At 41.8% G+C, this 13393-nt stretch overlaps 1 protein-coding gene across 3 annotated transcripts; it reads left to right on the forward strand.

Moving 5' to 3' along the window:
• The first annotated feature begins 7944 nt into the window (after positions 1–7944).
• On the forward strand, positions 7945–12961 carry LOC133645893 (intraflagellar transport protein 20 homolog). 3 transcript variants are annotated; one of them, XM_062040822.1, is made up of 2 exons: positions 7945–8001; positions 12452–12961. In XM_062040822.1, exon 2 carries the CDS (start codon positions 12463–12465, stop codon positions 12859–12861), a length of 399 nt encoding a protein of 132 aa, XP_061896806.1. In that variant the 5' UTR covers positions 7945–8001; positions 12452–12462; the 3' UTR covers positions 12862–12961. The 3 variants fall into 3 exon arrangements, with proteins under 3 accessions (XP_061896806.1, XP_061896805.1, XP_061896807.1); XM_062040821.1 differs by lacking the exon at positions 7945–8001 and adding an exon at positions 8066–8101; XM_062040823.1 differs by lacking the exon at positions 7945–8001 and adding an exon at positions 9709–9975.
• Positions 12962–13393: the final 432 nt, after the last annotated feature.

Here is a 13393-nt window from a genome sequence, read left to right on the forward strand (position 1 = left end):
TGGGGGCTTGTTGGGGATAACTCCAAACCCCCATCTCCTCCGTGAATAGGACAAAGACTGCTGTGATGTTGGTTGATCACTAACTTGTGTTGTATTTTGGTCAAAAGGTTCCTCTCCAAATGTGAGTTGCCTTACCCAATGCTTGACGGAACCATTCCTATCCACATTCAACTTGACTCCTACGTACTTAACGTGTCTCAGTGGACGTGCTAGCATGCAATGACTAATGTTTTGGTTACAAAATGGGACATTATCTAATCTGTTTATTGACTGTCACACCCTTTCAGTCTTCTCTCAGTTTCCCATTTCAAAGTCTGCAGGAGTTCTGAGCACTGCTGTCGCTCTCATTGTCTCTGTCAGACCATGTCTGCAGGGTGTTGCTGGACCATTACCCAAATCCATGTGGTCAACATAGCATGTGAGCACTATCCGACAGCCGGTGTCTCCACGTGAACACAGCATGTCTTTAATGTCTTCACAGCTTCTCTTCTTCATTCCGGTCCCCAACAAATCTGGTCCTGGGCTTTTCCTCTCAGCTTTTCCCAGGTTGCCCAATTCTGTTTTGGTCGACCGACTCTCCTCTCTAGTGCCTGCTTGGTGATGTTGGATGAAGATTTTCCTTTCTCAAACGTCCATCTCAAGCAGATTCTGGTCGGTTCAAGCCCACAGGTCGTGATTTGAAATAACGCCTGGCCTTCGGATCTGGAGCAGGTTTCTGAGGCATCTGTTGACCAATGACTGTAACTTGTCGGTGGAGCTTTTCGTAAGGCGGCATGTCTTGGACCTGTAGAGCAGGACGGACTTAACATTTGTGTTGAAGGGACATATCTTGTTGTGAAGTCAGAGCGCCGTGTCTTCACAACATGATGGATGTCGCTAGAAAAAGGCAGCAGGTCAGCTGAGAGTCGAAATCACTCTTTTGTTTTGTTTTGAGCAATAAAGGCTAACGTTTTGGCCGCCAGAGTACTTTAGCCCCTTTAAAGAGTGGTAGTCTATATTTAGAGACTAAACCCATCATGAGAAGAAAGAAGCTGTCCAAGTTTCACTGACTGCAAAAGAGAAAGCTGAGAGACACCAGGCAGGCGGTGACTTGCTCGGGAGAGCTTGCCGTTTGTGTTGTGAAAAGGAATTAGAATAATTGGATGAGGCAATCATGGTGGATGGACAATGGGAACATTTCTGTGTGCCGCCAAGCACAGCAAATTGCTTTTTTGTACACAATTTCAAAGGAAGGGAAAGAATTGCGACGGTGTATTGTGCTCCAAGTAGAAGTGGAACCTTCTCAAGTCCACATCCCTCCCATTGGCTGACTCGCGTCGACATAAGCGGAACTCGCCATTGGTTGTCCAGATGGGATTTATGGCTCTTTAAAGGGAGCCGGATCTGGAGAAGTCATTCTCTTCGTTATTATCGGCTGAAAGAAAAGCAAACTTGTAACCACTGAGTCAGAAACATAAGACTCCATACTTACATGTTGATGTACTGAGTCAGAAACATAACACTCCATACTTACATGTTGATGTACTGAGTCAGAAACATAACACTCCATACTTACATGTTGATGTACTGAGTCAGAAACATAACACTCCATACTTACATGTTGATGTACTGAGTCAGAAACATAAGACTCCATACTTACATGTTGATGTACTGAGTCAGAAACATAACACTCCATACTTACATGTTGATGTACTGAGTCAGAAACATAACACTCCATACTTACATGTTGATGTACTGAGTCAGAAACATAACACTCCATACTTACATGTTGATGTACTGAGTCAGAAACATGAGACTCCATACTTACATGTTGATGTACTGAGTCAGAAACATAAGACTCCATACTTACATGTTGATGTACTGAGTCAGAAACATAAGACTCCATACTTACATGTTGATGTACTGAGTCAGAAACATAACACTCCATACTTACATGTTGATGTACTGAGTCAGAAACATAGACTCCACATTGTGACCACTTCTTGTCTCTCATAGACTCCACATTGTGACCACTTCTCGTCTCTCATAGACTCCACATTGTGACCACTTCTTGTCTCTCATAGACTCCACATTGTGACCACTTCTTGTCTCTCATAGACTCCACATTGTGACCACTTCTCGTCTCTCATAGACTCCACATTGTGACCACTTCTCGTCTCTCATAGACTCCACATTATGACCACTTCTCGTCTCTCATAGACTCCACATTGTGACCACTTCTTGTCTCTCATAGACTCCACATTGTGACCACTTCTTGTCTCTCATAGACTCCACATTGTGACCACTTCTCGTCTCTCATAGACTCCACATTGTGACCACTTCTCGTCTCTCATAGACTCCACATTATGACCACTTCTCGTCTCTCATAGACTCCACATTGTGACCACTTCTTGTCTCTCATAGACTCCACATTGTGACCACTTCTCGTCTCTCATAGACTCCACATTGTGACCACTTCTTGTCTCTCATAGACTCCACATTGTGACCACTTCTCGTCTCTCATAGACTCCACATTGTGACCACTTCTTGTCTCTCATAGACTCCACATTGTGACCACTTCTTGTCTCTCATAGACTCCACATTGTGACCACTTCTTGTCTCTCATAGACTCCACATTGTGACCACTTCTTGTCTCTCATAGACTCCACATTGTGACCACTTCTTGTCTCTCATAGACTCCACATTGTGACCACTTCTTGTCTCTCATAGACTCCACATTGTGACCACTTCTTGTCTCTCATAGACTCCACATTGTGACCACTTCTTGTCTCTCATAGACTCCACATTGTGACCACTTCTCGTCTCTCATAGACTCCACATTATGACCACTTCTCGTCTCTCATAGACTCCACATTGTGACCACTTCTTGTCTCTCATAGACTCCACATTGTGACCACTTCTCGTCTCTCATAGACTCCACATTATGACCACTTCTCGTCTCTCATAGACTCCACATTATGACCACTTCTCGTCTCTCATAGACTCCACATTGTGACCACTTCTCGTCTCTCATAGACTCCACAGTGTGACCACTTCTTGTCTCTCATAGACTCCACATTGTGACCACTTCTTGTCTCTCATAGACTCCACATTGTGACCACTTCTCGTCTCTCATAGACTCCACATTGTGACCACTTCTTGTCTCTCATAGACTCCACATTGTGACCACTTCTCGTCTCTCATAGACTCCACATTGTGACCACTTCTTGTCTCTCATAGACTCCACATTGTGACCACTTCTTGTCTCTCATAGACTCCACATTGTGACCACTTCTTGTCTCTCATAGACTCCACATTGTGACCACTTCTAGTCTCTCATAGACTCCACATTGTGACCACTTCTTGTCTCTCATAGACTCCACATTGTGACCACTTCTTGTCTCTCATAGACTCCACATTGTGACCACTTCTTGTCTCTCATAGACTCCACATTGTGACCACTTCTTGTCTCTCATAGACTCCACATTGTGACCACTTCTTGTCTCTCATAGACTCCACATTGTGACCACTTCTTGTCTCTCATAGACTCCACATTGTGACCACTTCTTGTCTCTCATAGACTCCACATTGTGACCACTTCTTGTCTCTCATAGACTCCACATTGTGACCACTTCTTGTCTCTCATAGACTCCACATTGTGACCACTTCTTGTCTCTCATAGACTCCACATTGTGACCACTTCTTGTCTCTCATAGACTCCACATTGTGACCACTTCTTGTCTCTCATAGACTCCACATTGTGACCACTTCTTGTCTCTCATAGACTCCACATTGTGACCACTTCTTGTCTCTCATAGACTCCACATTGTGACCACTTCTTGTCTCTCATAGACTCCACATTGTGACCACTTCTTGTCTCTCATAGACTCCACATTGTGACCACTTCTTGTCTCTCATAGACTCCACATTGTGACCACTTCTTGTCTCTCATAGACTCCACATTGTGACCACTTCTTGTCTCTCATAGACTCCACATTGTGACCACTTCTTGTCTCTCATAGACTCCACATTGTGACCACTTCTTGTCTCTCATAGACTCCACATTGTGACCACTTCTTGTCTCTCATAGACTCCACATTGTGACCACTTCTTGTCTCTCATAGACTCCACATTGTGACCACTTCTTGTCTCTCATAGACTCCACATTGTGACCACTTCTTGTCTCTCATAGACTCCACATTGTGACCACTTCTTGTCTCTCATAGACTCCACATTGTGACCACTTCTTGTCTCTCATAGACTCCACATTGTGACCACTTCTTGTCTCTCATAGACTCCACATTGTGACCACTTCTTGTCTCTCATAGACTCCACATTGTGACCGCCTCCCAAGTGAAATGGTGATAGAGCATCTGTGTCATAAAGAAATGTTTAATTAGACAAATGACATTTCCAAATGATAAAGTGCGGCGACATGATCTAGTCGCCTGCATCGCCACGCACCAACACAATTAAAACCTCCAAAAAAGGATTAATGGATTAGTGCAGGACACAAGATCCACTTGGGTGCATTGGGACTTCATCTTGAATCCATTTTTACACCCTTTGTCTGACAGTGCGTGCGTGCGTGTGTGTGTGTGTGTGTGCGTGCGTGTGTGTGTGTGTGTGTGTGTGTGTGTGTGTGTGTGTGTGTGTTTGTGTGTGTGTGTGTGGGTGTGGCCACTAATACACCCCCACACCATCACACGTGCTGACTTTTACACTTTCACCCTAGAACAATCCGGATGGTTCTTGTCCTCTTTGGTCCGAAGGACACCACGTCCACAGTTTCCAACAACAATTTGAAATGTGGACTCGTCAGACCGCAGAACACTTTTCCACTTTGCATCAGTCCATCTTAGATGAGCTCGGGCCCAGCCAAGCGTTTCTGGGTGTTGTTGATAAATGGCTCTGGCTTTGCATAGTAGAGTTTTAACTTGCACTTACAGATGTAGCGACCAACTGTAGTTACTGACAGTGGTTTTCTGAAGTGTTCCTGGGCACATGTGGTGATATCCTTTACACACCGATGTGGCTTTTTGATGCAGTGAGGGATCCAAGGTGTGTAATATCATGGCTTACGTGCAGTGATTTCTCCACATTCTCTGAACCTTTTGATGATATTACGGAGCGTAGATGGTGAAATCCCTAAACCAGGGGTCACCAACGCGGTGCCCGCGGGCACCAGGTAGCCCGTAAGGACCAGATGAGTAGCCCGCTGGCCTGTTCTAAAAATAGCTCAAATAGCAGCACTTACCAGTGAGCTACCTCTATTTTTTAAATTGTATTTATTTACTAGCAAGCTGGTCTCGCTTTGCCCGACATTTTTAATTTTAAGAGAGACAAAACTCAAATAGAAAATATTTTAAAGACTTGGTCTTCACTTGTTTAAATAAATGCATTAATTTTTTTACTTTGCTTCTTATAACTTTCAGAAAGACAATTTTAGAGAAAAAAAATACAACCTTAAAAATGATTTTAGGATTTTTAAACACATATACCTTTTTACCTTTTAAATTCCTTCCTCTTCTTTCCTGACAATTGAAATCAATGTTCAAGTACATTTATTTTTTTTATTGTAAAGAATAATAAATACATTTTAATTTATTCTTCATTTTAGCTTCTGTTTTTTAGACGAAGAATATTTTTGAAATATTTCTTCAAACTTATGATTAAAATTCAAAAAAATTATTCTGGCAAATCTAGAAAATCTGTAGAATCAAATTTAAATCTTATTTCAAAGTCTTTTGAATTTCTTTTAAAATGTTTGTTGTGGAAAATCTAGAAGAAATAATGATTTGTCTTTGTTAGAAATATAGCTTGGTCCAATTTGTTATATATTCTAACAAAGTGTAGATTGGATTTTAACCTATTTAAAACATGTCATCAAAATTGTAAAATTAATCTTAATCAGGAAAAATTACTAATGATGTTCCATAAATTATTTTTTTTATTTTTTGAAAAAGATTCGAATTAGCTAGTTTTTCTCTTCTTTTTTCCGGTTGAATTTTAAATTTCAAAGAGTCGAAATTGAAGATAAACTATGTTTCAAAATTTAATTGTCATTTTTTTCGTGTTTTCTCCTCTTTTAAACCATTCAATTAAGTGTAAATATCATTAATTATTAATAATAACATAGAGTTAAAGGTAAATTGAGCAAATTGGCTTTTTCTGGCAATTTATTTAAGTGTGTATCAAACTGGTAGCCCTTCGCATTAATCACTACCCAAGAAGTAGCTCTTGCTTTCAAAAAGGTTGCTGACCCCTGACCTAAATTCACTGCTTTTGTAAAACAAACAAAATGTTCTTGGATGACATCCTGAGAACAAAATTGCTTTTGTCTACAAGCATTGGGATATTTTTTCATTTAAATTCATTCATGCAAGCGAGTAATAACCTGTGAATAATTTGATTAAAAAGTAAATTTTCACAGCACTACTAATAATTTCCCAGCACTATAAGACTTGATTGGATATATTTAGTGAGCAGGAGGGAATAGAAAGTATGAAGAAAGAGGGGAGGTGTAGATCCGCTATGAATGCATAGAAGAGGCAGGGTGAATGGTGTGTTAAAGGCCTACTGAAAGCCACTACTAGCGACCACGCAGTCTGATAGTTTATATATCAATGATGAAATCTTAACATTGCAACACATGCCAATACGGCCGGGTTAACTTATAAAGTGACATTTTAAAATTCCCGGGAAATATCCGGCTGAAACATCGCGGTATGATGACGTATGCGCGTGACGAAGTCAGAGTAACGGGAGTTATGGTACCCGTAGAATCCTATACAAAAAGCTCTGTTTTCATTTCATAATTCCACAGTATTCTGGACATCTTTTGCAATTTTTTTAATGAACAATGAAGGCTGCAAAGAAGACAGTTGTAGGTGGGATCGGTGTATTAGCAGCGGACTACAGCAACACAACCAGGAGGACTTTGTTGGAGCGCTAGCCGCGCTAGCCGCAGACTTCACCTTGACTTCCTACGTCTCCGGGCCGCCAAACGCATCGGGTGAAGTCCTTCGTCCTTCTGCCGATCGCTGGAACGCAGGTGAGCACGGGTGTTGATGAGCAAATGAGGGCTAGCTGGCGTAGGTGGAGAGCTAATGTTTTTAGCATAGCTCTGTGCAGTCCGGTTGCTAAGTTAGCTTCAATGGCGTCGTTAGCACAGCATTGTTAACCTTCGCCAGCCTGGAAAGCATTAACCGTGTATTTACATGTCCACGGTTTAATAGTATTGTTGATTTTCTATCTATACTTCCAGTCAGGGGTTTATTTCTTTTGTTTCTATATGCAGTTAAAGCAAGATGCTATCACGTTAGCTCGTAGCTAAAGCATTTTGCCGATGTATTGTCGTGGAGATAAAAGGCACTGAATGTCCATTTCGTGTGCTGGACTCTCATTTTCAAGAGGATATAGTATCCCAGGTGGTTTAAAATACAAATCTGTGATCCACAATAGAAAAAGGAGAGAGTGTGGAATCCAATGAGCCAGCTTGTACCTAAGTTACGGTCAGAGCGAAAAAAGATACGTCCTGCACTGCCTCTCAAGTCCTTCACTGTATCGTTCCTCATCTACGAATCTTTCATCCTCGCTCAAATTAATGGGGTAATCATCACTTTCTCGCTCCGAATCTCTCTCGCTCCATTGTAAACAACGGGGAATTGTGAGGAATACTAGCTCCTGTGACGTCACGCTACTTCCGCTACAGGCAAGGCTTTTTTTTTATCAGCGAGCAAAAGTTGCGAACTTTATCGTCGATTTTCTCTACTAAATCCTTTCAGCAAAAATATGGCAATATCGCGAAATGATCAAGTATGACACATAGAATGGATCTGCTATCCTCGTTTAAATAAAAAAAAAAATCATTTCAGTAGGCCTTTAATGATGTGGCTGATGAAGGATTAGGAAGTCAGACATGATGTTGAGACTTTGATCCTTTGTGTCATAAAACACATCTTAGTCCACGTTACGTGACGCAGTCCTAAACGAGGTAATGATCCATACAGCCTGCAGCAGGTCAGTCCATGTTGATACTAACACAAGATAATACAAAGTTTGTATTTAATCATGTAATATACTATCTTATATATACTATATATATGTACATAGATGCTAGGTACGTGTGTCACCATTTTCAAATTAAAGCCGCTATTATCGAACAGGTCTTGTTTTAGTGATAGAAGTATCATTCTCATCTGAAAAATAGCAAGAAGGGTATTCATTTTTTTGACTTGGTGAAAAAGCACTAATTTATGGTCAACAAAAAGTCAACGGGGCTCCAGATTTTAGGTGTGACCTTTATGTTAAATAACTCGATATTTACCCCATTTTGAAAAGGTTGGTATGTTTGGAAGAATCGGCTTCACAGTCAAGGTACACTACAGTTCAAAAGTTTGGGGTCACCCAAACAATTTAGTGTTCGAGCCTTCATTTCTAAGAACAAGAATAGACTGTGGAGTTTCAGATGGAAGTTCTCTTTTTCTGGCCATTTTGAGCGTTTAATTGAGCCCACAAATGTGATGCTCCAGAAAGTCAATCTGCTCAAAGGAAGGTCAGTTTTGTAGCTTCTGTAACGAGCTAAAGTGTTTTCAGATGTGTGAACATGATTGCACAAGGCTTTTCTAATCATCAATTAGCCTTCTGAGCCAATGAGCAAACACATTGTACCATTAGAACACTGGAGTGATAGTTGCTGGAAATGGGCCTCTATACACCTATGTAGATATTGCACCGAAAAGCAGACATTTGCAGCTAGAATAGTCATTTAGCACATTAGCAATGTATAGAGTGTATTTCTGTAAAGTTAAGACTAGTTTCAAGTTATCTTCATTGAAAAGTACAGTGCTTTTCCTGCAAAAATAAGGACATTTACATGTGAACCCAAACTTTTGAACGCTAGTGTATATTTTTAAATGACCAAATGTATGAAATTAGCGTAGGAAGCTAACATGTAAGTAAACATGATTAGTCCGACTCGACTTGTGACGTGAATCCCAGCGACCAGGAAGAGGAAAACAGCGAGTCTAAAAATAATCAGTGTGCAAATGTATCAATTAAAAAGATATTTGTCAGACTGACAGATAAATGTATAACTTCTACTTTAAAAGGAATTCCCATTAAGTTTTCACTCACTGTAGATCTTTTGCAGAGTTTTGTCCAGTTCAAACGTGCCAAATGTGGTCGTAGCTTTGTGGCTCGAGTACTTGTCCGATGCGAAAATGTTGATGTTGTGTATAAACAAGGACGTGTGTTCTCTGTCATGAGTTTAGGTGTAAAGTGGTGACGATAACCACGTGAACTCAGAAAAACAGCGGTCCGCTTGCTACTCTCGATGGTGTATTCAAGAGTGAAACGCTCTGAGTCACCACTGCGGAGAACAAATACAAACATACCTAAACATGGTGGCATATCTTTAAATCTCAAACTTGATGTTGTCTCTTTGTTAGTGTGGCTACTACGGGCTGGTAATTACTAATGTCGGTATTTTAGCGATCTTTAGCATGAAGTGAGTATTTAGGCAAAAGTAGGCGGTTTGCGTCATCATGTTGATGTTGTCAAGGTTACAAAACATAAATCTTTACGCACGTGTACATCTTTATGATGTCAGTCTCGTGGAAGTGTCCAGATGGAAACTTATTAGCATAGCAGTTCAACAAGTTGACTTGAGCTCCGTCCCCGCCCATTAGGATGTTCCAAGGTCTAAGATACCATCCGCCTTGAACACAGTATTTCATTTTGAAAGTCAGCCGGATCGTTTATTTTGTGTGTGTTCATGACTTCCTGTCTCACACGAGCATATTTTAGCTAAATTGTTCCGCCGCGTTTCAGCGACCAGCAACAATAATAGCTCTGCATGTATTTATAGCGCAGGGAGGCGGTACAGCATCGGCATGGCGGCCCACGGTGGAAACTGGGACGTTGACTAGAAATGAGAGGGAACAATTCCGTGGCGGCACTGGAAATTTGGTGTTAGTCGTTCCAACAGTTAAGGTATCTAAACCGTATCAAACAAGCAACTTCACCCAGTTGCATTAATATGTGACTTCCACTTTTCTAATGAGCAACAGGGTTGCCCTTTGCGTTCATAGCAAAACCAGTCCATGCACAGGAAATGTCATTCATTTAGATTTTTTTTTAAATGTTCAAAAGTTTAAACTTCCAATCCACCAAAGAATGAAAGGAATCGTAATACTTTTGTTTTCGTTGTAAAGGAAAAGTAACTTAATTATGTTATAATATCAACAGTATAGAATAATAACTCAGTAGAACTCTAATGGTACAACATAGTAACGGTTTAATGTGTTCTTCGGTTTTATGGTCAGGTTTAGGCTTGGTTTAGGGTTAACAAGTAAACTCCAATAATTATAATTCTCGAAAAAATGAATACGTAGATCACTAGAAAATTTGAAGGACGCGGAGATCCACTTTGATACATTTTGTGCATTAAAGTCCTACTGAAAGCCACTACTAGCGACCACGCAGTCTGATAGTTTATATATCAATGATGACATCTTAACATTGCAACACATGCCAATACGGCCGGGTTAACTTATAAAGTGACATTTTAAAATTCCCGCCACACTTCCGGTTGAAAACTCCTTTGGATATGATTTATGCGCGTGACGTCACAAAATCCACGGAAGTGGTTGGACCCCATCGGACCCGATAGAAAAACCTCTTGTTTTCTTCGACAAAATTCCACATTATTCTGGACATCTGTGTTGGTGAATCTTTTGCAATTTGTTTAATGAACAATGGAGACTGCAAAGTAGAACGTTGTAGGTGGGATGGATCGGTGTCTTAGCGGCTAAGTACAATACTTACAGCAACACAACAAGGACTACTTACGGTACTTAGCAGACGCCTAGCCGATGCTTGCCTCCAAACCCACGGATGAAGTCCTTCGTCGCGCCGTCGATCGCTGGAACGCAGGTGAGCACGGCTGTTGATGGGAAGATGAGGGCTGGCTGGCGTAGGTGGAGCGCTAATGTTTTTAGCATAGTTCTGTGAGGTCCGGTTGCTAAGTTGCTAAATTAGCCTTAGCGTCATTAGCAACAGCATTGTTAAGCCTTACCAGGCTGAGAATGTTTAACCGTGTAGTTACATGTACATGGTTTAATAGTATTGTTGATCTTCTGTCTATCCTTCTAGTCAGGGGTTTATTTATTTTGTTTCTATCTTCATTTGAGAACGATGCTATCACGTTAGCTCAGTAGCTAAGTGTGTCGCCGATGTATTGTCGTGGAGATAAAAGGCACTGAATGTCCATTTCGCGTGCTCGACTCTCATTTTCAAGAGGATATAGTATCCCAGGTGGTTTAAAATACAAATCCGTGATCCACAATAGAAAAAGGAGAGAGTGTGGAATCCAATGAGCCAGCTTGTACCTAAGTTACGGTCAGAGCGAAAAAAGATACGTCCTGCACTGCCTCTCTAGTCATTTACTGTAACGTTCCTCATCTACGAATCTTTCATCCTCGCTCAAATTAATGGGGTAATCATCACTTTGTCGCTCCGAATCTCTCTCGCTCCATTGTAAACAACGGGGAATTGTGAGGAATACTAGCTCCTGTGACGTCACGCTACTTCCGCTACAGGCAAGGCTTTTTTTATCAGCGAGCAAAAGTTGCCAACTTTATCGTCGATTTTCTCTACTAAATCCTTTCAGCAAAAATATGGCAATATCGCGAAATGATCAAGTATGACACATAGAATGGATCTGCTATTCCCGTTTAAATAAACAAAAATCATTTCAGTAGGCCTTTAAAGATGCTACTGGACTCCCTTTGGCTAATGGCTGCACTATTTTGGATTATTGCTATAATTTGATGCCTGATATGTAGCCAACCCAAAATTATGGATGGAAAAATCTTTTTATGAATTCATGCATATCATCCTACTGTCAGTGCATGTTGTTCTGGCACAGGTGTCCTGACAGCCAGTGCATGTTGTTCTGACACAGGTGTCCTGACAGCCAGTGCATGTTGTTCTGACACAGGTGTCCTGACAGCCAGTGCATGTTGTTCTGACACAGGTGTCCTGACAGCCAGTGCATGTTGTTCTGGCACAGGTGTCCTGACAGCCAGTGCATGTTGTTCTGACACAGGTGTCCTGACAGCCAGTGCATGTTGTTCTGACACAGGTGTCCTGACAGCCAGTGCATGTTGTTCTGGCACAGGTGTCCTGACAGCCAGTGCATGTTGTTCTGACACAGGTGTCCTGACAGCCAGTGCATGTTGTTGTGACACAGGTGTCGTGACAGCCAGTGCATGTTGTTCTGACACAGGTGTCGTGACAGCCAGTGCATGTTGTTCTGACACAGGTGTCGTGACAGCCAGTGCATGTTGTTCTGACACAGGTGTCGTGACAGCCAGTGCATGTTGTTGTGACACAGGTGTCGTGACAGCCAGTGCATGTTGTTCTGACACAGGTGTCGTGACAGCCAGTGCATGTTGTTCTGACACAGGTGTCGTGACCATGGCTAAAGACGCTCTGTCAGAGGCCGGCTGTTATTTCGACGAGCTCAACAAGCTCCGTGCTCTGGAGCCTGATGTCAGCCAGAAGACGTCGGAGCTCAAAGAAGACTGCAAAGACTTTCTGGACAAAATCGTGCAGTTCCTGAAGATTGTGGGCGGCCTCATGGAGCTGGTGGATGACTTGGCAAATGAGACGGAGAGAGAGAAATTGAAGGCTCTCGGGACGAGGAATCTTCTGAAGTTTGTGGCGAAACAAAGGGAGGCCCAGCAGCAGCAACTCCAAGTCCTCATTGTGGAGAAGATGATGCAGCTGGAGCGATATCGCATCGAGTACGAAACCTTGTCCAAAGTGGAAGTGGAACAGAACGAGTTTATCAATCAGTACATTCTGCAGATGTAACGGAGGAACCATCAGCAAGTGCCAGGAACTAACACACCTTTTCAATGTATCCTTGTTGTTAATGTAACTACATGGTGAATAAAACCAAACAAAGGTTGTTAGGAACGTCCCAGATCTCCATGCAATTATTGTGTCCTCAAAGCTGATTTGGCTTCCCGATCCAATACTTTGACTTTAATTGTATTAGTTATTATTATGGAACTGAACATGTTTTTAGCTGGTCTTGTCATCCTTGTCCGGACCTGAGGACGACTTGGTGGTGTGAATGGACCAAATATAACGCAAATGAGGAATCGTCGAACAAAAAGCGGAAAAATATTTGATTCAGCGAGCCTCAGACTGGAACTGCAGCTTCCAGGAGAATTTCCTTAAATACCTTTTACACGAATACACTTACTCTATGTTGTTCTAGCCTTGGGGCCGGCCAGTATGGACAACACCCAGTTTGTTTGTACAAATTCAGACCACACCCGGGCGTTGTCACTTTGCTAAATTTGAGTCAGGTGACCTCCAACCCCAGATCTGTACTCCT

The sequence above is a fragment of the Entelurus aequoreus genome, linkage group LG03 (genome assembly GCF_033978785.1).
Source record: "Entelurus aequoreus isolate RoL-2023_Sb linkage group LG03, RoL_Eaeq_v1.1, whole genome shotgun sequence".
Classification (NCBI taxonomy): domain Eukaryota; kingdom Metazoa; phylum Chordata; class Actinopteri; order Syngnathiformes; family Syngnathidae; genus Entelurus; species Entelurus aequoreus.